The following is a 26,371-nucleotide window of genomic DNA, read 5'->3' as shown; positions in this document are numbered from 1 at the left end:
ATTATCAGCCTGCTGAGGGTCTCAGGGCTCCTCCCTCCCAGGGCAGTGTCTCTCCTCCCCTTCCATCCCCTCCTTGGCTGTCCAGCTTCAAAAAGAGGGCTGGAAAGTGCTCTGGGCAATGCCTACACCAGGCCTTGCGGTTAAAGAAGTAGGAAATGAAGGATCAAACCCCCTCTGGCTGAGGGTGGGGCTAGAACCGGGGTCTCTCGCTCCCTGGACAAATGCTACTGGCCCAAAGGTAAGATAGCCCTCCTCCTACTCCGCTTTCTAGCATTTACACCTGGGCAATGCTCTTGGATCAGAAACTGCACTTACACAGCCACTCAGGCGTGTCAAAACGAGATAGAATTCAGTCCCAGGCCAGAAACAAGCATCACCAAATGAAGTGGATTAGTTGCACCACGATGTGTCCAGGCACAGCCGATCTGCTTCACTGAGCAAAACACACACTGCCCGGTGATCCGGCAGGACAATAGGCAACATAATCCTCACTTCTAGAGACATGCCCCAGCAATCTCCTCGCTGGTGTCAGTCCTGGGGACTGTGCCGGGGTGAATTTGACACCCTGGTGCAGTGCCATGGCTGGTACCAATCACAGAACTGTCCCAGCTTTTCCTGCTTCCGGAGACATGCCTCTAGGTTCTCCAGGGCACATCTCTGGATGTGGGGAAAGACAAGGATCCCTGATTGTAGAGATGTGCCCAGCCAATTTCCAGAGGAAGTATCTGGAAGTGGGGAACCCTGACTTCCTATGCGTCCAGATGCATCCTAGAGATTGCCAGGGGTGCTTCTCTAGAAGCAGAGAAAACTGGGCAGGCGCTCTCCAGGCCTGATCCTGCACAGGAATTTCGGGGGTCCACAGAAACAGGGCCCCTGAAGCCTTGGGAGCGCCTGCCCACAGCGATGGGCAAGTATGGGCAGCTCCAGCTCCTTGCGCTCTCCCACCCTAAAGCAAACACACACCCACCACAATAAAACAGCACACTTTACTACTACCGTTCGTCTATAATGTCAAGGCACTGACAAAAAATCACAGATATCTATTTGCTGTTGCTTTGTGCTGCTACAAAAATGTTTAGAGTGGCACAAAGGCAATGAAAGGCAACATCTGTTACCACCCTAAGTCTTCAAATGGAGTCATTCTGACATGCTACGGACAGGATTTTGTAACTTAACTGGACGCTAAAGACCCCGGATTTAACACAGACAATGGTTTTATGGCTTGTTACAATGCACCTGCTCCCTCTGCTACCTTCACTGAACTCTACAAACGATAATGAGTGTCTTCCCTTTGGAGTGGTCTTTTCTTTTACGTAGTAAGATTTCTCCCTTTCAATTGCTCTGTACTTGGACTCTTAACGATTTATTTTGACTTCTCTTTGCTCCACATTTGCTTCCTGGTTCACTGCATAAATGACCATTTTATTTGCATAACGGGGTTAAACAAAAGTAATTGTTCTTCTTGGTGCTGTTGTTGTATTAGCCCATAGCCTGTATCTGCTTCTTTCCCAGACCAGAGGAAGACAAGCTTTTGGGCCCAAGATATCCCTATTGCTCTCTGCTGGAAGGGAAGGGAGACAGAGAAACAGACAAAGAGAGAAAGTTAGTGATGTTAGCTATGTTAGTCAGAAGTCAGGCAGAAGGCAGGGCAGCATGGCACCTTAGAGACTAACCTTAGAAAGGCATAACACCCTTGCCCATCTTCTTCATACATATAGTGGTCCAATAAAGGTATTTGCAAATAAATCCTGCTTCTCCCAGATTCCCTGGATTGTCACAGCTACATTACAAGACGACTACAACACAATTTCCAAAGCAGCTGACACAGTTCTTAAGGGGACAGTTTGTTTGCTATGATTAACAGTAGAGCTAAGGAAATATATAAAAAGAGTTCAACCTAAAACCAGAAAGAAACATCCAGGAATGTGTGCACTGAAGAATAAAGAGCCCCAAAGACTTCAGATTCATATGGGAACCCAGTAAAAAGATGCGAGAAAAGAAGAATTTTGATTGCAATGCTCTAAAGTGTCACTATGACATGCTAATGGAATTAAACGCTTACATCACCTACACTTATCAGCCTTCATTCTCCTTTAATCTAGGGTGATCACCACCTTGTGAAAATGGAAAAGTAGGACACATGCCCAGTTCCACCCCCACTCCAGCCCTCCGTCTACAAGCGGCATGGCCAGAGCAGAGCCCATGCTGGGGGGGGGGGGGGGGGGGGGGGGGGGGGGGGGGGGGCTCCCTGGCCTGCTGCCCTCCACCTGGGGGCCTTCCCATGCCAGCGGGCAGGATGTGGTGCAGTAGGATGGAGAGGCTCGGTGCTGCTGCTGCCAGGAGCCCCATGCAATCTGCATTGCAATGACAAAGCTCTCGCTGTCCACCCGGTAGCAGCAGGGGCACAACTCTGTGCCACTGACATCCTCACTGCTACCAGCAGGCAGGGGGTGCCTTGCCATGGTATAGAGCTCCTGGCAGCACCGAGCCTCCCTGCCCCGCTCTGCCTTCCTGCACCAGGTCCCGCCCGCTAGGTTGTGGAGGCCCCCTGGGAAAGAGCAGAAGGGTGGGGAGCTCCAAGCCCCACAATGGGAAGCCTGCATCTGCTCCTGCCCAAATCTGGGGGGGGGAGGGGGGGGCAGGCACATGCCCCCCTACTCCCCACGCTGAGAGTGCATGCAGTGGTGGGGAGCCAGCCCCCTTGCCATCCTCTAGATGAGCCACCCATACCTCTGTCCTGCTCCCTGGATGGCTCCAGGCCCTATGCATTGTCCCAGCTGGGCAGTGCCTCCAGCCCCAGCTACCAACCCTGCCCCACTCCCTCCTTCACTGTGGGGGCCTCAATCTGTGCCCACCCCTGCATTGTCTACGCTCCCCCACATAGACTTACCTGCAGACAGCTGGGGGAGCTGCTCTACACTGCTGCCTGGTTGCATTGTTGGACACATGCATATGTGCACATGCACATGGTGCCCCCTGCTCCCCCCCGCCCCACCCCAAGCATCCCTTTCATAGATTCATAGATGTTAGGGTCGGAAGGGACCTCAATAGATCATCAAGTCCGACCCCCTGCATAAGCAGGAAAGAGTGCTGGGTCTAGATGACCCCAGCTAGATACTCGTCTAACCTCCTCTTGAAGACCCCCAGGGTAGGGGAGAGCACCACCTCCCTTGGGAGCCCGTTCCAGACCTTGGCCACTCGAACTGGGAAGAAGTTCTTCCTAATGTCCAGTCTAAATCTGCTCTCTGCTAGCTTGTGGCCATTGTTTCTTGTAACCCCCGGGGGCGCCTTGGTGAATAAATCCTCACCCATTCCCTTCTGTGCCCCCGTGATGAACTTATAGGCAGCCACAAGGTCGCCTCTCAACCTTCTCTTGCGGAGGCTGGAAAGGTCCAGTTTCTCTAGTCTCTCCTCGTAGGGCTTGGTCTGCAGGCCCTTGACCATACGAGTTGCCCTTCTCTGTGCCCTCTCCAGGTTATCCGCATCCTTCTTGAAGTGCGGCGCCCAGAATTGCACGCAGTACTCCAACTGCGGTCTGACCAGCGCCCGATAGAGGGGAAGTATCACCTCCCTGGACCTATTCGTCATGCATCTGCTGATGCACGATAAAGTGCCATTGGCTTTTCTGATGGCTTTGTCACGCTGCCGGCTCATGTTCATCTTGGAGTCCACTAGGACTCCAAGATCCCTTTCCACCTCTGTGCCACCCAGCAGGTCATTTCCTAGGCTGTAGGTGTGCTGGACATTTTTCCTCCCTAGGTGCAGCACTTTGCATTTCTCCTTGTTGAACTGCATCCTGTTGTTTTCTGCCCACTTGTGCAACCTATCCAGGTCTGCCTGCAGCTGTTCCCTGCCCTCCGGCGTGTCCACTTCTCCCCATAGCTTTGTGTCATCTGCAAACTTGGACAGAGTACATTTCACTCCCACGTCCAAGTCGTTGATGAAGACATTAAAGAGTATCGGTCCAAGAACCGAACCCTGCGGGACCCCACTGCCCACACCCTTCCAGGTCGAGACCAACCCATCTACCACGACTCTTTGAGTGCGACCCTCTAGCCAATTCGCCACCCACCGGAACGTGCAGTCATCCACATCACAGCCTCTTAACTTGTTCACCAGTACGGGGTGGAATACCGTATCGAAGGCCTTCCTGAAGTCTAAGTATACGACATCCACCCCTACTCCTGCGTCCAGGCGTTTCGTAACCTGGTCATAGAAAGAGACTAGGTTGGTCAGGCATGATCTGCCCGCCACAAACCCATGCTGGTTTCCCCTCAGCATAATTTGCCTTGCCGGGCTCTCACAAATGTGAACCTTGATAATTTTTTCAAAGACTTTACCAAGGATGGAGGTGAGACTGACTGGCCTATAGTTGCCCGGGTCCTCCTTCCTCCCCATTGAAAATGGGGACCACGTTAGCCCTTTTCCAGTCCTCCGGGACTTGGCCCGTGCGCCACGAGCGTTTGAATATTCCCGCCAGTGGCTCTGCAATGATGTCGGCCAGTGCCTTCAGCACCCTCGGATGGAACCCATCCGGGCCTGCCGACTTAAAGGCATCCAGTTCTTCCAAGTGACTCTGCACCACCTCAGGATCTACGTGTGGAAGTCTGGTGCCTTGCTGCTGCCTCTCTACAACCCCAGTGAGAGACTTGTCGTGCCCCTCGCTTAGGAACACTGAGGCAAAGAACTCGTTGAGGAGTTCAGCCTTGTCCCCCCTATCTGTCACCAATTGTTTCTGCCCATTTAGCAGCGGTCCTATTCCTCCCTGGGCCTTCCTTTTACTCCCAATATATCTAAAAAACAATTTCTTGTTGTCCTTTACTTGGGTTGCCATCCTCAGCTCCATGGTAGCTTTGGCCCACCTAACTGCCTCCCTACAAGCACGAGCAGAGGAGGTATATTCATCTTTAGTGATCTCACCCTGTTTCCACTTTTTATGTGCTCCCCTTTTGGCCCTTAGGCTGCCCTGGATTTCTCTGGTCAGCCATGGAAGCCTCCTGGCCCCTTTCCCTCTTTTGCCTCGCTCAGGGATCGTCTTGCTTTGTGCCCAAAGGATCGTTTCCTTTAGGCACAGCCACCCTTCTTGGGCTCCCATCCCTTCAAATCTCCTACTCTGCAGTGCGTTCTTGACTAATCGCCTGAGTGCAATGAGATCAGCTTTCCTGAAGTCTAGCACTTTCACCCTACTAGTTACCTTACCCACTCGCCGTCTTATGTTGAATTCTATTATAAGGTGATCACTGTCTCCCAAATGGCTACCGATCTGGAGGTCCCCTATCATGTCATCTCCCGTTGCCAATACCAGATCCAGTATGGCATTCCCCCTAGTGGGACCACGCACCTCCTGTGTCAGGTGGAGGTCCTGTACACAAGTTAGAAACCTGCGTGAGCAATGGGACCTTGCTGTCTGCGTCTCCCAGCAGATGTCTGGGTAGTTTAGGTCCCCCATGACTACTGCCTCTTTAGCTTTTATGGTCTCCGAGAGTTGCCTCAGGAGCCCCGCATCTATTTCTTCCCCTTGGTGTGGGGGTCTGTAGCAGACCCCTACCACCAAATCCCTTTCTCCTTGCCCCCCGTGTAGCCTAACCCACAATCCTTCTACTTCCTCAACCTCGGATTCTGTCCTTTGCAGGCTGGAATGTTGTTTCTCCGCAGGGAACAGAAACCCTGAATCCCTACACATGATACTGGGATGATAGCTGACTGTGTCCAGGGGAATCCAGGAAAAATGCTGTCCCGGAGTCATTCAACTTGGGACCAGGACTTGAAGTTTACATTTTGGGACTTTCCCACCCACTTAGGGATGAGTGGTCACCCTATGCAGGTCCTCATCAATGTAGAGCTTATAAAAACATATGTGCAACTATTTAATGATTTCTTAATCCACCAAAAGTAATGTTTTTTTTTCCATTCAGTGGAAAGGACTTCTAGTACGTCTATTAAATTAGCAGCATACAAGTCTGAGTGGAGACTAGAAAATGTATTATATATTTAACAAGGGGAAAATAGGAGCATCCACAGCCCCATTAGTCTGACCTCAATTAAAGTGCAAGACTCTGGATTCAAGTTTGATTGAAAATATGAATCAAAAGATATGTGGAAAAATGGATAAATCATATAATGCATGAATTGAAAGCAGGCTGCGAAAGACAGAAATTATTTTATTTAAAAACACAGGAAATGCAGCAGATTTGGACCCTCAATAAAGCATTTAATATGGTGTCACATAGAAAAATAAAGATGGAAAAAAAGCAAGATTACAAGGACTGTGGATGGAAAAGGGAATTTGCTAAATTGGAAGGAAAAAAAAATGATTATGCTGAGGGGGAACTACTGGACTCAAGGGAGGTTAGAAACGGAGTTCCTCAAGGACTAGTGTTGGGGAGAAGCTGGTTCAATATTTTCATTAGCGATCACGGCACAAACGTCAGAAAGGGCTAATGAAGTCTACTGATGACAAAGTTGGGAAGAAAAGTATGTAAATATTATGCAAGAAGAAACAATTCCACTAAGAGCCAAAGCAGAGATGGGATAAAATAAATGGTATAAAACACAGTCATGCATTTCAGGACTCAGAACCAGAATTTCTGCTAGACGGCGGAGGCTCATCTGTTAGGAATGACAGCAAGGAGGAAGGTTTACAGCAGGGGTGGGCAAAGTGCGGCCCACCAGGCCATTCTATCCGGCCCGCGGGGCCCCTATAAAATTTAGAAAATTAAAATTTATAGTTTCAGTTTGTAGGGTTGGAAGGGACCTTGACAGATCATCAAGTCCAACCCCCTGCCATGGCAGGAAAGAGCAGTGGGGTCAAACGACCCCAGCAACGACCCCTTATCTGCCCTGAGCTGCCTGTCCTGCGGCCCTCGATGGCTTGCCAAACCTCAGTAAATGGCCCTCTGCCCAAAATAATTGCCCACCCCTGGTTTAGAGGTAGTAGCTGACCACAGGAGGGCTATGAACCACCAATGAGATTTAATTATGAAAAAGGAAACCTAGAATGTATAAGGTAAAGTATTTCTAATGAAGAGAAGGAAATATTAATGATATTGTACAAAGTCCTGATGAGACCTCACCTGGAATACAATGAATGATTTTTGCCACCCGTGTGCAAGGAAGGTTCAAAGTGGGACAGATGGAGAGGAGGGGTGCTCGGCCGATCAGGGGGGAAAACACAGAGGCTATCTTAGGAGAGGACACTCTAATAAACTTGGCTTACTTTGCCTATCAAAACAAAGGCTGAGAGGGAATAGAATTGCTTTCTATAAATACATCAGGGACAAATACCAGAGATGGAGAAGGACTATTTGAGCTGAAGGATAAACACAGGCACAAAAGCAAATGGGTATAAACTAGCCTGGAATCAGTTTAAGCTAGAAACTGAGACAAGCTTTCTAACATAGAGAGTGGTTCTACCAGGACTGATCAGGATAGGATCTCCAACTGGTTTTAAGATGGCACATTGCAAGTTTAGAAGCAGGGTTATATGCTCCCATTCCTTTCAATAACAGGAGACTGAACTCCCTAAACCAGGAAGTCCCTTTCCAACACCATGGAAAATGTTAATTTAATCTGTAATCCAGGCGGGGAGCAGACAAGGAGATGTCATGTCTGGCCTTGCAAATTTTCACAACAATTTTGCAAGCCTATTTTAATAACCGGTATTGTTCCAAACTGATGTTTTATTTGCTAAGGACGTTCAGTTACAGGAATGTACTAGGAACAAAACCAAATGTATGCAAATATCCACAGACAATTATACTTCCCAGTTCTGTCCTGGGAAGTACAACTGTAATTGTAACACAGCTTCATTTTTATCTTGAAAATACAATGAGTAATTCTACCTTCTAGAACATGCTGAAACCTATTTGGTTTTTGCATGTATAATCATTCGTAAAACAGTTTACAGCCTTTCAGATAAATGTCTATAGCACCAAAGTGCACATGTTTCTGTACAAGAGGAAAAGCAGCACCAAATGTATTCAGACATTACAATGCAAGGTTGAAGGTTCAGAGCTGAAAAATACAAAAGGGGTACAAATAAAAAAAAAAATTACTTGTTTGTTTTTAATAAATCTGGAGTGCTTTTGCAAAAATATAGTTGGTCTAATAAATGATATCACCTCTACCATGAGTCCCAATTGCTTTTGTAGAGTAATAGGGCACCCATCACCTTGTAAAACTTGGCTCATGTATATTTATTTCCTGGGGAGGAAAAAAAAAAAAAAGGCTAACTTGCAAATTGGAAACTTACTTCTACAACTGACATGAAAAAGGATCTCGTAGAATAAAATCAACAAGCCTAGAAAACGGAGTCGATTTTCTACAAGATGCAGCCAACGGAAGAAACAAAGCATGAAATCAAATATGCTGAATACATTATAATCAGCTGCAATATATACACAATTCAGTAAACGTGAAAAAGAAAGGAAACTGTAGAATGCCACCTTAATCCTCTGGCAAAGCGATCTGTCTAATTTGTTCAGTGTTAAGGAATCCTTTATTCCCATGTTTGTATCAAGGATAAATGGTAGATTTATGGACTGTGAAAATCCTTTCAGATGTTAAAATGTTCTCTATCTCAAGGACAAGCGCAAAATTTTGACTCTGCTATAGTTTCTAAGAGACATGAAAAAAGGGTAAAAATAGCAAGTTAATTATAGTGTCTGAGGGTGTAAAAAGGAAACCTTTCCTGTTCGTTTATTTTTGTTGTAGAGAAAAGCTGATTTGCAAGCAGCACTAACAAACATGGCATGTGTTTTTTCAATACAAATCTATATTCTATGACACCAATTCAAACAACAGGGAAGGTGGCATTATATTTTTAAACATACTTTGAAAAGGATACACCAACTTTGCATTAATTAGTTTTCAAAGTAATTTTCAAGATGACTGGTCTAAAATTAAAGACTTAGAACATTTTATATCCTTCTGCATAGCCAGTTTCAATGTATTCCCTACAGCGGGGAATAAACACACAACACCAAGAGAAGAAAATAGTAGTTGTAAAGGTTGCCAGAAGACATCATAACAAGTGAAGGGCCTATCTTTTTTTAGCACTAGTGACTTCAAAATCTAGCTACTGCCAAAAATAAAGCGCTAGGTACTTATTTCTGTATCATGCCTTTGAGTTCTGGCAATTCATTCAGATGGCTCTAGTAGACACTAACTAACAACTATTCAGATACCCAAGATACAGATGAAAAAAATGGGAAGAAGGTTACAGATTCAGGAGTATCTGAAACAGTAGGTATTTGTCTGGTGCCTAATTGCAGTAGTGAGTTCGGTATCAGGTATCTTCCCCCTTAAAGCTGTGGTTGCTTGACGCAACACGTGAGTTGGTGGCTGGCACGCTCTGAACATGTCTCATGAGATGCCCTAACGCAGGGAGAGCCCTGACAGCACACAGAAAGAGAAGGATGAACATGTGGAATGGAGCACGAGAGAAAGAAAAAAGCAGCAAAGAAGGGTTGTGAGTTATATGGCTCCAACAGCGGAAGAGACAAAATGAATAGACAAAAAAAAAAAAAGGTGGAAACACACTTACACATAGGTGCAAAAGGTACCATGGAGGACCTTAAATCAAATGCAGAAGGCATCTTTTAGTTCTCCTGTGCAACATGAAGTTTTGTTTCTAGCTGGGAGAAATTTTACAATCTTTGAATTCTCCTTTACCTGATGAAGGGCATTTGAGCCTGAAAGCTTGCAAATAAAGTAACATTTTTGCAACTATCTAGTTGGTCTAATAAAAGATATCGTCTCTACTCCAGGAGTTTTGTCTGCCTATGCCTTTAGACCAACACGGCTACAACAAATGTCCCTGATACAGAAGGCAAGGAACTTGAAAAGGGTTTGAAAGACTCCTCAAAAAGAATTCAAATGAGACCTTTATATCTAAGAAAGGAGTAACTGTTAGCACCTACCACCATCGTAACATCTCCAAGTTAGAGTCCAGAAGGGAGTTGGGTGTGCGGGCCCTGTGGGATGCAGCAACTCAAAGTTTAGAGGTCTGGCTCCAGAGGCAAATCCACAAACCTAAGGGAGGTGCCTAAGTTTTCTATGCTTTAAACGGGAAGATTTAGGCAGGGAGGACTGCAGCTCACAACACCCTACCCAACTAAACAGAAACAGGAATGAGAGAGAAAGATCTAAAATCCCACTTCCCTTCCCTTGCTAGATACCAATATGAGACAGGGTCAGCTTGAAACCCCCTCCCAGATCTGGGCAGCCTTTGATTAGGAAGGAATAGCTTCCTCTTTTCTTTCCAGACATGCTGGTACTTCCTCTCAGCACATTACAGAACTCTTAAGGGTCGTTACCCAGGACATAGGAGGCCCTGCTTAGTCAGAGAGGACTCAACACACACTTCCTCTCTCACCTTCCAGGAAAGTGCCCTAACCCCCAGGCTAGAGGCTGTCCCCTGCGAAAGTTGTGCTGCTGAATGCAAAAAGGAACAAATGAAAGAATCGTGAGATCAGAGACACGGTAAGCAAAAGGGAACCTGCATGAAGAGGGCATCCCCCTGCGAGAACAGTGGACTCCTGGGCCTCCTTAGGCATTCTGCATTAGAGAGCCATGAGATGAAATGCATAAGCAGTGTTAGGGGACAGAGAGGATTACTCTCATCTCCTTCCTCTCCCCCATGTCAGGCTCTCTCTCCTCAACCACATGGAGATCATGGCTCTTGCATTCTCTGCACAATGGCTTGGCTTCTCAAACAGGAGGGCTGGAGAATGCCCTTAACACCTCCTCACCTAGACTAAGGAAGGGCTAGATCCCAGGTCTCCCAATGTCAGAGCAACCATTCTAACAATTAAGTCATTTTGCAAAAGCAGGCACCACTTACTGCTCAATCTATTTTTTTGAATGGAAGTGGCCATAGGAGCTGAACAACACTGGCAGTCGGTATGCTTTGAACATGTTTACCAGCAGTGACTTTCTATAGAGACATCTAGTTTGTGACTCTCAAGCAGCCTTAGACTAAAGATAGGTACCAATGCATGCAGCACTGTCAAGATGGTGGCACTTCCAGACATGCACAGTAGCTGAAATTCAACGTTACCTAAGGGGTCAGGTGGGTCTCCTGTGGCTCACTCTCCTGGACTTAAAGCACCTACAATTCCATCCAAGTCTCATTTTAGGTGCCTAATACCTTTTTGGATCTGGTCCCAAGGAAATTCAAAATATGAATACACACAGTAGAAATCTGTTGCCTGTGTGTATGTATACAAAACTACTCAAAAAGTAGCAACTGCGTGTCATATTCCAGAAAGGCCTAGGATCATTCATATTACTTGACATCCCTTTATAAGTCTTCAGAGGAACTCACCAAGAATTAGAAATTCAAGTCACTCATTTGTATCTTTTACAGTTCCCTCCTACATCTTATCATCAGGAAGACAGCAGAGCAATTAGGTTTTCATTTCCACAGGCCATTTTTAATACAGTCAGTGACAGACCACAGTGACAATATTTAAAGAGTGTCAGGAAGTGAAAAATCCTGTCTCCAAATGATAAGACAGAAGAACCTCAAGCAGACAGAACCAAGTCGTCCAAAGTGGAGTTTGGGTAGTTTCTCATCAGTAGTCGTCTTATTTTGCACGCTGCACAGGTCCTCCCATGACGGTGGCCTTTTAAGCATCCAAAAATACAATGCAAGGCCACACCAGGCTGGAGAACTGGATCAGCACTGACAGAAGGAATAGGGTCAGAGTAAGGACATCTCATTCTTGTAAGGCACGTTTCCTGAAGATGTCTTCCTTCCAAATATTAACTAAGCCTTGACCTTGCTTAGCTTTGGGTGGTAATCTCAACAAATGTCAAAGTAATACAGCTATGCCTTGTATTAAAAGTAAACTAGTTCACCCTATACCTAGGAAAATGAAGAAAATATTGAAGACAAGTCATAGGACAATAATTGAACAGTATAAACAATAAATGGAAACACAAGACCATAAAAACGAGCAATGATATATAAACATATAGATCTATATATAGATCTATTTATAGAGATTTGGAGACAGACACACAGAGATATAGAGACAGCTACAGATATATGTATGCAAAACAGCAAGAAATGCAAAGTTGCAAGACATCGTACCACAAAGCAAAGATTAACTCATTTTTACGTAGCCTTCGGCAAGCTCAGCTGAAGTACAGAAGTCATATCTTGGCACTGTGTTATGAGGAAAAAAAACATGAATAGGAGAGAGTTCAGAAGGCAGCAGAAATACCACAGTGTAAAGGAATGACCTTATGAATTACTAGGTATCTCTACCTTGACTAAAGCACTAATTAACAGGGGGACACCACAGTAATCAACAACTATCTGGAGGGCTTGAGGATGGAGAGAAACTCTTTGGATTGTCACAGGAGGTATTTTGATCAGCAGTAATGAAATTAAGAAAAAGAAGATTCAGGTAGAACTTCCTGTAAGCAAGCTCTATTAGATAACAGAAAACAAATCACTCATTACGAGAGAGAGCGTATGCCAAAAATTAAATTGGGCACACAAGAAGATGTACTGAGGACATCTGGTACTGGCAGAAAAAAAATGAACTGGCAGCAGCATGAATAAGGTGTGTCATCTAAATTCTCAAACCAATAAAGATTTCTGCCAGTACTGTGAGAACAGCAGAGCCCACTCACCCTGCAGACCCCACAGGAACAACTTGCTGCTACAAAAGCATTGGGGCCTCTTGTGGTGGACCTGCTCTCAAGGATGCATCTGAGGCACTAAACTTTGCGTACAGAAAGAATTAACAATTGTACAAACATCAAAGGACATGGATGCAACTGCTTTGTCTTCACGATCTTGATAATAATCTTGATCTTCATGATCTTGATCCTGTCTTCATGATGCATGATCTTCAAGTATAGCAAAACCTCTCTAACTTCAGCTGTACTTTATGCAGGGTCAAAGTTACACTGCTACAGGATCGTGCAGATACAACAGTTGCCTCATGCCTGCTAAGGCTCATGCTCACAGCAGCAACTTCTCCTTCCTTTTTAAAGCAGCTGAAAGGTCCGTTTGTCCAGAGCTGCTAACTCCTGAAACCCTGGGTTTTAGAAACACCGGAGCAGCAACTCCCACCCCTTGGGCCTGTCTTGTACACACAAGTTTATTCTGACTCTTTTCTAAAAAAAATACGGTGGACAGGTAACTCGAGTGCGGGTTGCGGATGGAGACATTCACAGCTTTCAGAATAAACAGTTAAATATAGCAGCTTAAGCTTGGTCTTCATTCCTATTGCTGCCTTATAAGCTGTTCTGATCCATCTCAGGCGATACATTATGGCTTATTGGTTTATGTGTTATGCTGCAGTCACCAAGTTCATTCTCCCTGAGGTTTGGTAACAGCAATTTAGCTGATATTTTTATATCAAGGTAAATAAATTCTCTACAACATTTGACTTTCCATTTGTCTTTAATGAAAAGACTAGGGGGCAATTAGAAGAAAAAGCCTTCCATATCCCTAATAGATATAATATATACTTATATGGCTCATTGCCCTAGGACGGTGGGGCCCAACTTTTTGGTGCACATGCCACAAATTAGCCCCACACCCTCCCTGAGGGCCACCTCCATCCCCTTCTTCTGTTCACTTTGCTGCTCTGCTTTCTGCTCTTACTCTGTGCTCTCTGTCCAACATGCTGCTCTGCTTTCTGTTCTGTGCTCCCTGCATGATTTCCTGCTCGGCCTTCTGCTTCCTGCCTTATCCGCTGCTGTGCTGCCTGTCCCCTCTCTGAGCTGCCACGTGCCACACAGAGGCTACCCATGCTGCTTGCGGCACTCATGCCGCAGGCCAGCTACCCGTGTCCTAGGAGATGGTCTTGCACAGCATCCCAAAACCTAGACTTACTGCCCTTCTGACGAAAGGGCTGACTCTGCAAGGTCAAAACCTTCTGCCCTGCTGAAGCAACATGGAAGAGGACATACTCCTCAGCATTTTCCAAACTTACTTTTTCTAACTGGCTTATGGTGGCTAACTCAGAGCAGTATTTGACGTAACCTAAGAATGCGATAATCCACCTTCCCACATCCTCTGAGAGAACAAAGTGGACTCTTACAGGTTCTTAGCAATTGAATGGACTGGATTGCAAGGAATGACTATTTCTTAGAATTAGCTGAAATTAAGCTTGGGTCTTTCCATACCCGTGAAATCTGCAGGGTGACTAAAGTTGCATTATATCCTCCCATGGGGAAAGGAGTCATCTTTTTGTGTTTTGGGTATAACAAACTTGCAGGATGATCCCAGCTCAGAAGACAGCATGCAGAAAAATCAATCATTTCCAAGTATGCATGTAAAATTGAAGGTATAAGCAGTTTGAAATTTCTAATAATGTATCCAAACAATACATAAAAATTGTACTGAAAGCAATAAAATCATAGAAGCATGTTTATTTAAAGCTGGAAAAGGCAGTGGAAAATATAGAAACCAATTCATGCTGAGACTGTGCAAAGAGGTCCAATATTCTCCAAACTATATCTAATATTACATCATTATTAGGCAGACTTTATTAAAATTGATTATGCTTTTAAGTTGCTGAACAGAGTGCAGGTTTCAAAGCTATTTTAAATGCTATCTTAGGTGGCAGACCAAAGGTGGTCAACTTGGGAAAGAAGCAGTCAAAAAATGGGCAACCTGCTATATTTATGAATGGTCCAAACAATCTCTGGTACCTTGGTTGTAACCAAGTCAATGTGATCAACTTTCTTTATAACTCTGATTTAAGGCATCCATTTTTTCTTGCTCTGACTGCCCATGCCGTGCATGCAAGATAACATGTCAAAATGTACTACCTAACTCCTCTGAAACATCCTTGGTTTGCAGTTCTGTGGCCCATCAACTCTCCTGCTCCCAATAAGGCCTGTTTAAACTGAACTGTAGTATGAGCAGTCACACAGGCTTTTAATTGGCTTAATCAATAAGTTTAAGAGTCACCTCTTTACGCAAAACCAGAGCTACTTTGGTGAACAAACAAGGTCATTATTACTCTCGATTTGGTGTTTATCACATACTACTTTGCTCCAGTTCACTCTCCCATTCCCTGCTCTAGTCATGGCTTAATTTAATAATACTCGCTTACTTCTTCATAACTGTAACTCTTCGCTGAAACCCGACTCTTTTGCAGATCTTAAACCCCTCCATGCTCTTTTGGATGCCTTTGCTTCCCTTCATAATTCAAACAATCCCAACCTTGACTCACTACTTACATTTGTTTTTTTGCTGGTCTTGACTACCTTCACAGAAAATCCTAGGACTGGATAGATTTCCTTCATCACTACTCTGCTTTATCCCAAATTCTTCCTTGGAAACTCCTATTTCTCCTCCCTACAGACCAAGCATTTACTTTCTACTGTCACTTCTCTCCAAGCTCCCCCACCAGACCTGCCTCAAACGTCTTTCTAATCTCCATGGTGTAACGACACTACCTACCACGAACTTTCAGCTATGCTTGCCTTGCCACATCTTAGTTCCTGTAACTTCTCTTCTGCCATCAACTTTCAATCCTCTTTCTTTTCCCTCTAGCAATGCACCTCCTCACCTGCTACTACTAAATGTGGCTTAGCATCCGATAAATTAATACACCTTATTTTAGCTCCATTTGATATAAGAAAAACCAAATGGTAATTGGCTATGCAGTTGTAACTGTACTGAAGACACTTGGGCTGGGGACAGAAGTTGCACATAAACCAGTTTAAGTGATCAGAAAGTGGTTTAAACCTGCAACAGAACATAAGTTCAGTGCACATAAACCAGTTTCAAAATAGCCGAAACTGGTTTAAGATAAACCTGGTTGAAAGTAGTATCAGGCTTAACTGATTTGGGTGAAACCAGTTTATAGAACTTCTGTCCCAGACCCTAGAGATGTATTCAGCTATCTATTGAGCACTGTAAATTAACTCAGTCGTTTACTGAGCACTACAGAAAGAGAGGAAGACACTGGCCCAAGCCCCAAACTCTTATGGTCTAAATCTGTGGTCCTCAACCTTTCTAGACTTGAGGAACCTCTTTTGATAAATTCAGGATCCCTGCAGAGAATGCTAGCTCTCAGTTTTCATTACAGAAAGATTGCAAAGAGCTCAGAAAGGCCAGAACAGGTCAGAATGTTTCTGACGCTATAGATTCCCATTTGAAATCTCTGGGTTTATCTTGTGAATCATGCTTGCATACTTAACAGTGCTAACACTGCATGGCATTCCTTGGCACCCTTGAAAGCGTCTTATGACACTCCACAATGCCAAGACACACTGGTTGAGAATCACTAGTCTAAACAAAGCAGGAAGTGACACAATACACTGAAAGGTCAGCTGGCTTTTTGTGATTAATACAGCTTAGCCTAACATGCAGTCACAACCGCTGGTGGGTGGGTGGTAAGGAGGGATGTGTAAGAGGAAAGGCTGACAGCTTGAATAAACAAGGAATGGAGTCCCAAGCGTGAGCACAGAAGACAGCAGGAAGAATAGAGGAAGCTTTCAGGAAGACAGACTTGAGACAGATGTGCAAGGTTTTCAGTGAAGCCGAAATGGATTTGAAGATGAGAACAAGCTGCATGAACTTGCCACAAAAGGCAAGAGCATGTTAATGTAAGAATGCAGGGGAGGTAGAGAGGGGTCTGTAGGCTGTAGATCCGGTCAGTGGCTGACAGACTACACTGACTAGTGCAGACTACAGACCTAGCAAAAGCCTCAGTTATGAAGAGTATGTGCTTAAGGTGATATATATTCAACAATCAGTAAGTTTTCAGTTAAATCATAAGCAGCAGCCCCTGGGAAAGTAGAATAAGAATCTGTTTATCGAGTCACTTGTATTAGAATAGACCAAGAATGAAGAGCTGCTTTTTGAAAGAGTGTGCAACACAAGCTAGAAGCAACAACTGATGTTTTGCCTTTTGATAATAAGTTGTATATAATCAGTTAGAATACTATAATAATATGTCTTTGTTAACCCGTTGTCAGCGTTGGTCACTTTCAAGGTCAAGTTGCAGAAGTGTGGCTGGAGCAGGCCACAAAGCCTGCTCCAGAGTGAAGCCCCACAGACATTAGAACTGGCAGCAAAGTAAAAGAAGCAGAACATGGCAAGGAGCATTCCCAGGTGGCGAGGGAAAGACAGAAGAGGTTCTTCTTCCCAGAACTGTGCTTTTCCTCAAGGACACAGACCCCAACTCACTGGCATCTTCCAAGTCCACAGGAAAACGTGTTCAGCCCACTTCCCAAAGTCTCACTGGAACAAAGAAAACTGAATAATACCAATCAGAAAATGTATTTAAATAAGCCACATTTACATACTGGGTGTAAGCAGGGGGAATCTTTGGGAAGACTGCTGCAAAATCAGCTCAACCTGCTGCCAGCCTCCTCCCTTCCCCATCTCCCCTAGCCAGGTATAGGTCAAACGTCTGTATTGTGCAGACAGCTAGACAGACAGAGACAAGTGCTTATTCTTACGCTTTGGGGTATAAATCAATACAAGGTTGGGTTATAGGCCTGTCTCTTGCCTCTTTTCCAGATTTGGATTGTAGTAATACCTTACCTGCTAAGAGGGAATAAAGGATCACTGGGAAATATGATTGCATCTTGATTTAGTGTTCAATAAGAGTAATCAAGTAATGGAACAGTAACTGTCTCTGAATTCTGTGTCTAAGCTTGCAAAGAAGTCCTGATAGCAGATGGGCTGTAGTCTTGTCTCTCAAAAGACCAAACAGTACTCGGCTTTTTTCTGGTAACAGGTTAGAGCGATTGAAAAGGAATTATGTCTTCAAGAAAATGATATTTTCTTTGGCTGAGAGAGGGGAATGACAAGAAAGCACAGAGGGAGTTGCAAACAGGAAGGCAAGAAATATATTTGGTATGGACAAGAGTTTGAGCAATGGCACAGAGATGAAAGCAGATTCATAAAGGTCTCCACAGCTGGAAAATTTTGCCAACATCTGTTACATTAAAGACCAGGCTATTCACAAAAAATGAGTGTTGCAACATGAAATACTCCAAGCACATGGCCCCAAACTTTGAGGAAAGAAGAAGAAAGCATCATTTTTACAGTACGAGATAATTAATCCCATGCCTACCTCTGCTGCTTTCCCAACCAGTAGCAGAATTAAATTGACCAGATTCGTGTTACGTTGCTGCCTACACGATTCAGAAAAGGAACATGTAAATGCTAGCAGGACTGATTTGGTTTTCACTTGGTTGTCCCTGAAGAAAGCTGTATGTTCCAGTGCTGATGTTGCTGACTGTAAGCTTAGGAAGACAGTACTGCATAATACCTGTTCAGGAAAGTCAGCTCTGAAAGCATAAGGGCTACAAACAAAAGGCCCACTGGCAACATTCGTTTTTTAACCCGGACAACTGATATTACAAAGATTAGAGAAATAAAAGTTTTGCTTCTCTCATTTTCCTGATTGTTTATTTTGTGCACTTGTCAGCACGATGTAGGCAATCAGTTCCCGCTGGTGCTTACATGGGTCTTTCCCACAGTCGCAGAAAGGATTTGAAAAAATGCAACTAAAACAACAAAATGTCAAGAAAAAGCGTCACGTGGAAGTTTTAGGTAGCAAACTTGTACTTTTATTCTTACATGTTTAAGCTGAAGTCTCTCGTTTGGGTACGGTGAGGGATTTCTCTTTTTTAACGTAACAAGGCAAATATATCTGTTTACCAGAAAATGCAATTGCTTTGACGTAATAAGGCCCACAGACCCCTACAGAGGGGTTAAATGGTAGATTAAATGGTAAGTGTTATTCAATGTATTTTATGGGGAAAGAATTATCCTGCTATAGGACAGTCCATGGCAACAAACCCAGATCCTTGTATCATCTACAAGAGAGACGGAAACTGATGTCCACCTGTCTTCAGGGTAGCTTTGATTTATAACCTAACTACTCAAGGAAAGGGCATTTTCAAGAAAGTAGTGATAAAATTGCCCATTCATAGTAGGGTCCATAGTTCAATTACACTGAGATTCTTTCATAGCTTTGTACCTCCAAAGTGAGAAATGGGATCATCCTTTAAATGGGGACATCCACAATTGTAGATTATATAGAAATGTGTCCTACTTTTTCCCCTTGGCCCAAAAGAGTAGGAGAAGGACTTCTGCTTAAAGAAAGGAAATGGCAGGAGCCAAGACAGAATGATCAACACGTAAAATCTGGTGAAGTTACGACTCTGTAGCAGATTTTAAACAGAGGACAAAAATCTGAACTGTCAGAGTTCCTTGGAAGAAGAAGAATAATTCTTAAATTCAGAAATGAAAGCTATAACAGCTTTACAGACACCCCACTCCCCCGAACCAGCAGCACAATACTGGATCTTGTTAGAGAAAACCCCCAACATAAAACACACCTCACCTGACTACAGGCAGTAACCCTACACAAATAGGTATTATCTATTACTACTGCAGGCGAACACTTACCTAAACTAGTTATTGAGCCAGCACTGATCCTTTAAACATCACTTATTTTACATTAGGTTCTTAACTTTCTCCTCAAGGGACAAAGCTGTATCCTTCACAACTTCAGTTACTTAATCCTTGGGGATCTGAAAACTTTCAGAGAGTGGAAGAGGAATACTTATACAAATTATTATTTGATCTATTTTATTTATTTTATTTTAGTTACTGGAATGGTAACTGCCCCAATGCCACACACATGTATGTTGAATCTGAATTGCTGATCATAATGTAGCTTAATAGCTTGTTAAGTAGTTTTTAAGCATTTTAGTGCCTCCGATAACTACAGCAGTAGGTAAACCCACAGGTGGGAAATGCCTATAGCATCTACTGAATTGTGAGTATGTGCGTGACACAATGGAAAAAGAACTAGCCAACACAGCTGGACTTTCCCAAAATCTGGCAGAGTCTTTCACAAGAAGCACTAAGAAAACAGAAAACTAAGCAATCATGGGGTGAAAGGTAAAGCTGTGTTACGGATTAGAAACTGGCTGAGACAAAAGAAAAGGATTTTAAAAGTTCCCTTCAATACTGCAAAAGGCCACTGGTAGGGTGCCAGAAGTTTTTCTTCTTCCACTGGTGTTGAATATGCTTATTTACACCAAGCAGTGGGCATGAACAATGACACAAAAATTGCCCGCAAGCTGTTTCAATGGTTTAGTATAAGCTCCTCAAGACAGGAACTATTTCCCTGTGTGCATGTTCAGTTTAGTCCAGCAAGTCTCAGACCTTGCAGGTGTGATGATACTAGAAATAGATAAGGAAATCCAAAAGGACCTAACGAAGATATGTGAATGGATAGCACAAGCAGGGCATCCAGGATTTAATGCTAACAATGAAAGATGATAGACATTGGAAGAGTGATTTCAAATACTTGCATATATCATTTAGTAAAATGAGTGAAGTTTAAAGGATTGGTTTTAGCTCAGTAACTCATTTGTGTAAGTGTTTACCTTCAGTAGCTACAGAATATTAACTGTCATCTCTGTGGGGCACAGGGCCTGAGAACTGTTGCGAGCAACTTCAATGCATCTTCTCAGTAGGTACCAGCAATCAAACAATGCAAAATAAATGTTTGGAGGAATAATACCGTCGGGGGGGGAGGGGGGCGGAATAGTAAAAACATTACTGTGCCATAATGTAAGTAGGTGGGATCCCATCGAATATTTTATACAATTTTGATCATCTCCTCTCAACATAACAGTAGTCAAAATAGACAAGATCTAAGAAAAGCAACCAAACTAACTGGAGACATGGAAAGATTTCCAAAACAGAGCTTTTGTTTAGAGGGGCAACATGTAGAAGGTGACAGCAGAGATGTGGTGTAAACAGAGGGCTCGGAGAAGGTTGTTGTTAGTGTTCTGATTTATGGCCAGATGCCAATTGAACTAACAAGCTGCTGGGAAGAAACCTCCCCTTACAGCTAAGTTATTGAATAACTGTCCACTAAGGGGGCTTCACATCTTCCTCTGAAGGCATTTGGGACCAGCTTGGCCTGCAGTGGAATAATTTGGGGGTGGGTGGGGCAGTAGGGTACACTGCCCTGAACTGATATGGCTGCTGCTGCATCCCAGGGCCTGGACTGACAGATAAGCACGTTCTGTTCTTACCATTACCTACTTCTGCCCGCAACACTTGTTGATAAAAAGCAAGAAGAGCATGTGACTAGAGGCAGTGTCCTGGCCTGCCTTCACCCTAATGTTACCCATCAACCTCACCTTTCCGTTGTCAAATTAGAAGTCAAGTTTTGCATGTTCTCTAAACTTATAGGGCAATAAGTAAGCGCTGAAATAAGGCACGTATCAGGAGTGATCATGCTGCAGGTGCTTGTTTAGGGAAAATATATTACTGGAGACAAATGCAAGCTGAAGACTATGTGTGGGGTTGAAAAGCATCATATGATATGATTTCTATGATACAGTGTGATCTGAAATATCTCAGAATTGACTATAACTGATTAAGTAGACCCTTCCTCAGCATCACAGAGGGCTTCTTTAATCCTAAAAGCATTAATCTTAACATAGGAAATTTCACAAAAAAAGAGGATTTACAATGGCTAAACAAACAGATTACTCAGGTTTGCAAGGCAGATCCTTCTTGGTTATAACTGTACATGACAGTAATGGGACACTGCTTGTTAAGCTGACATTCAAACCCAAATGGAACATGAAGGGAACATACAATGTGGGTTTGATGGGCCAGGCATGCCATAACCTTTAACATGAAAACTGTCCCACAGTCATTATGAACAGGATTTAATACTGAACAGTCCCATGCAAGGTATACAGAGATATAACAAGATGATATCATTCCAAGTTGTTATACTACAGCAGTTAAGTATCACTATACTAGGCTATAGTTAAGTATCACTATACTAGGCTATAGCCATGCAAAACCATGTCAAGTTCAACCCTGCTTCATCCAGGGTCTAGGCTGGGTGGTTTAGCTCATTTGTATTGCTACAGGCTCATGCAGATATAAGAGTTACCACATAACAGCTGCTGTACACCTCCAAGAAGCAGGTTTAAAACAGGTAAAATGTATGTCTACCCACACACCAACCACGGCCTGCAACACCCCGGGGTGCCACAAGATCTTTTTAAGGGTGCTAGGTAATATTATTACTGTTAGGTATACAAACACCTACATGACACTAGGTGTCCTACGATAAAGATTTTCTTGGCTGATACTGATAGCCAATTATTAAACCAGACATACTGGCTGATACGGATCCAATAACCAGTATGAACCGCGGACTGAGTTACACTTTGGGTTGCATCACCCTGGGCCAGGCCAGGCCAGGCCAGGCCAGGCCAGGCAGCTCAGCATCACCCATCCCAGTCATGTCTGCAGCCTTTTACAGCATCCACCCTAGCCCACCATCCGCACCAGTGCCTGGGACACTGAGCCAGCTGCTCCACTCCAGCCCAGCGTTGAGGGTATGGGGATGTATCTGGGGTCACCCCGGCTCGCGGGAAGGAACCCAGGCATTCAGGGGCCCTGGCCCCACAGCCGAGAGGGAACCCAGGCATCTGGGGGGCCCAAGTCAGAAGGCTTAATTAACCAGAGAACATCAGCACCTACAATGGCCAAAAAAAGCCGTTAGACAATAATATAAATTTCCCTTTTATCAGTGCCAATCCAATAGGCAATCGATATATCAGTGCACCTCAACATGATACACAAGACAAACCCAGCGACTTCAAATAGGAATCTGTAGTGTCAAAAACATTCAGACCTGCTGTGGTCTTGCAACATTTTCTCGTCTCCACTCAGACTTGTACACTGCAACAGAGAATTTGCTCTACTGTTTTTCCATAGTCAAAAAAAAGGAGTAAAAGTTAAGAGCCAGCATTTTCTGAGGGGTGCCTGGAGTCTAACAAAGTTGAGAACCACAGAATTGGATCAGTGGGGAAGATAGTATCACGCTAGGCCCCAAATATGGTTTAGATTTTGAAGATAACCATTTTCAAATGAACTCTTCTGGTGAGCACAATGAAAAGGGTAGACATTTTTAGTACTGTGAATGGAGGGACAAAACAGGAAACTCTGGGCTCAAATCATTGGCTTTTGAGGCAGCAAAGGAAACAGAAACATATTCAAGTGCTGTAGAAACAGTGTTCACATCTCTGAATACAATACATAAATGCGATCAGCTGCCACCACTTGCAAATCTTTTAGAGGGTGGATGAAAAGGGAATCCACCTAGGTTTCTGGAACGCCACGTGAGTGCAATGTCTCAACCTGTACTAACGTTAGCACATCAAAAGCAATTTTCAAAACAGCACAAAGACCTGTGTTACACAAGCCAGTGTGTTAGTTCTTAAAAGTGTTTCAGTAAAAGTGAAAAAACACTTGACATCATTCTGACAGCGCCCTTCAAATCTCAAGATTTCAGTATTTTCTTAGAAATTACTTGGGAGTAAAAACTGAATGCAAAAAATGAGAAGTCACATTAGCAAGTGGCGGTCCAGCACTCGTAAACCACTACAAATACTGTTTTTGTAGCCTATGCCAAAACTCTGACACCCAAACTCTAGGCAGATGTAGGTTTACTAAAAAAAAAGTCTTGTCTTTCTAAGCCAATGAGAAGTGGTCAGAAACTGCTTCTCCTCCCAGCTCCAAACTGCACAACTGTAAAAGCAAATGTTGAGCGTGTTTACAACAATATGAAATTCTCCCGTTTTTAAACGGCATATCATTGCTTGCAACGTCTCAAATGAATATAAGTGAAAGGTAAAGAGATATTGCTCATCCCGGTTTTAAACGGCGTATCATTGCTTGCAACATCTCAAATGAATATAAGTGAAAGGGGTAAGAGATATTGCTCGTCCCGGTTTTAAACGGCATATCATTGCTTGCAACGTCTCAAATGAATATAAGTGAAAGGTAAAGAGATATTGCTCGTCCCGTTTTTAAACAGCGTATCATTGCTTGCAACGTCTCAAATGAATATAAGTGAAAGGTAAAGAGATATTGCTCGTCCCGTTTTTAAACAGCGTATCATTGCTTGCAACATCTCAAATGAATATAAGTGAAAGGTAAAGAGATATTGCCCAGTTTTACAGTGTGTTTACTTGGTGCATTTGGGTTTCAAAGAGAATAAAGTAAGAGCAGACTCAGGGCTGCATGCAAACCCTGTTGACCAGTTTTACCCTACTAACATCCCTTTAAATATCCGAAATAAGTTGATTAGAAATAAATTTTACATTTCAGCAGTGCTGTAAAACAGAGGTCATGAATATCTCTTGTTGAAGGACAGACAAGGTTCCTTGGGTGAATTGGATATGTTTTATGAGACCAACCCAAATGGTTGGAGACTAGTTATTAAGCAAGCTTTCGGGTTCAAAAACCCTTGGTCTTGTTGAAGGACGCACTCCTGGTCTATTTGCACTGGTTGAATTTTAACACAAGTTTTTCCTATTGTCTAAAACTGGGCTCCTTTCCTCCGACCGGCTACGCAGAATACAATACGCTCCTTTTCGTGACCCAACTTCCATTTCAACTCTGTCTTCGCTCCTCTTTTTCTTGGTCGTCCTCCTAAAATCTCTCCCCGCCAACAAGATAGGGCTATTGGAGGGCACATCTGTAAAAGATGCTGGTTCAATCTAGTTTCTAGATCTGTCTAGTACACGAACTTCGTTCATTTCCCCTAATTATTTCACAGATTGTACTACTCTCAACAACAGGAAGTTTGCAGAGGCTCGGTTTAACATTTTAAAAGGTCTTTCCAGTACGGACACTGCACATCCCGCACACGCGGGTCTCACTGATGTGTGAGAGGGTCACGAACGGTCACGGAAGGGCGCTGCTCCGGGACAGGCTGCCTGACACCCGTGTGGACGTAGGCCCCAAGCCCTCCCGTGCACGGAGGCCAGCCCCCCCTCCCCCCGCGCAGCCACATCGGCTCTCCCTCACGACGCCCCCCCCGGCGGCGGGGCCCGGCCCGGCCCGGCCCGGCCCGGCGGGGCGCGGCGGCGGCACTCACAGAACTCGGCGATGTAGTGCGACACGGCGTAGTTCTCCTCGCACCACTCCAGGGTGGAGGTCGGCGGGCCCCAGTAGCCCGCGCGGTCGGCAGCGGGAGCCATGGCCGCGCTGCGGGGCCGAGCGGGACGCGACGGGGCGGGGCCAGCTCGGGGAGAGAGGGGGGGCTGGCCCCGCCCCGCGCGTCGCCATGGAGACCGGCCGCGCCTGCGCGTCTGGACCTGGGCTCGGGCTGCAGCCCCGCCCCCGCCTGAGAGGGGAGGGGGAGAAGCGCGGCCCTTCGGCCTCATCTTCCTCCTCCTCGTCTTCCTGCTCTTCATCTTCATCATCTTCCTCCTTTTCGTCGTCATCTTCCTCCTCCTCATATTCCTTCTCTTCATCTTCTTCTTTGTCTTCATCTTCCTTCTCATCTTCATCATCTTCCTCCTCATCATCTTCTTCCTTCTCCTCCTCCTCCTCTTCCTCCTCCTTTTCATCATCATCCTCTTCATCTTCATCCTTCTCATCATCTTCCTCCTTCTCTTCATCTTCATCATCTTCCTCCTCATCTTCCTCCTTTTTGTCGTCATCTTCTTCTTCCTCCTTCTCTTCTTCCATATCTTCCTCCTCCTCATATTCCTTCTCTTCATCTTCTTCTTTGTCTTCATCTTCCTTCTCATCTTCATCATCTTCCTCCTCCTCATCTTCTTCCTTCTCCTCCTCCTCCTCTTTATCATCATCCTCTTCATCTTCATCCTTCTCATCATCTTCCTCCTTCTCTTCATCTTCATCATCTTCCTCCTCCTCATCTTCCTCCTTTTTGTCGTCATCTTCTTCTTCCTCCTTCTCTTCTTCCATATCTTCCTCCTCCTCATATTCCTTCTCTTCATCTTCTTCTTTGTCTTCATCTTCCTTCTCATCTTCATCATCTTCCTCCTCATCTTCTTCCTTCTCCTCCTCCTCCTCTTTCTCCTCCTTTTCATCATCATCCTCTTCATCTTCATCCTTCTCATCATCCTTCTCATCATCTTCCTCCTTCTCTTCATCTTCATCATCTTCCTCCTCCTCTTCTTCCATATCTTCATCCTCCTCATCTTCATCTTCATCATCTTTCTCCTCCTCCTCTTCCTTCTCTTCATCTTCTTCCTTCTCCTCCTCCTCCTCCTCTTCCTCCTCCTCCTCTTCCTCTTTCTCATCTTCTTCCTCCTCTTCCTTTTCTTCATCTTCTTTCTTCTTATCTTCTTCCTCCTCCTCCTCATCTTCATCTCCATCCTCACCCCGATCCCCATCCCTGTCACGGCCTTTCAAAACCCAGCCCCTGCCCTCCAGGCCGGGGCTGTTCCCCGATCGCTCCTGCTCGGGGTGGGTCCCAGGCAAAATACCAGGGTTTGGGGCTATTTCTTGCCCAAAGTGGCTATTTTCACTTTCCAATCCCCCTTCTCTGGCGCAGAGTCTGAGTCG

The 26,371-nt window shown here is 44.6% G+C and overlaps 1 protein-coding gene across 1 annotated transcript in view; it reads right to left on the bottom strand.

Moving 5' to 3' along the window:
- The window catches only part of ACER3 (alkaline ceramidase 3), an 84,031-nt gene extending 58,955 nt beyond the window's left edge, over positions 1 to 25,076 (bottom strand). The window contains exon 1 of the mRNA XM_014601504.3: positions 24,933 to 25,076. Within this exon, the coding sequence (XP_014456990.1) occupies positions 24,933 to 25,035 (103 nt within the window). The 5' untranslated portion in view covers positions 25,036 to 25,076. The remainder of the gene's footprint in view (positions 1 to 24,932) is intronic.
- Between the last annotated feature and the right edge of the window lie 1,295 nt (positions 25,077 to 26,371).

Source organism: Alligator mississippiensis, chromosome 1 (genome assembly GCF_030867095.1).
Source record: "Alligator mississippiensis isolate rAllMis1 chromosome 1, rAllMis1, whole genome shotgun sequence".
NCBI classification, from domain to species: Eukaryota; Metazoa; Chordata; order Crocodylia; family Alligatoridae; genus Alligator; species Alligator mississippiensis.
This window is presented reverse-complemented; position numbering and strand designations above follow the sequence as displayed.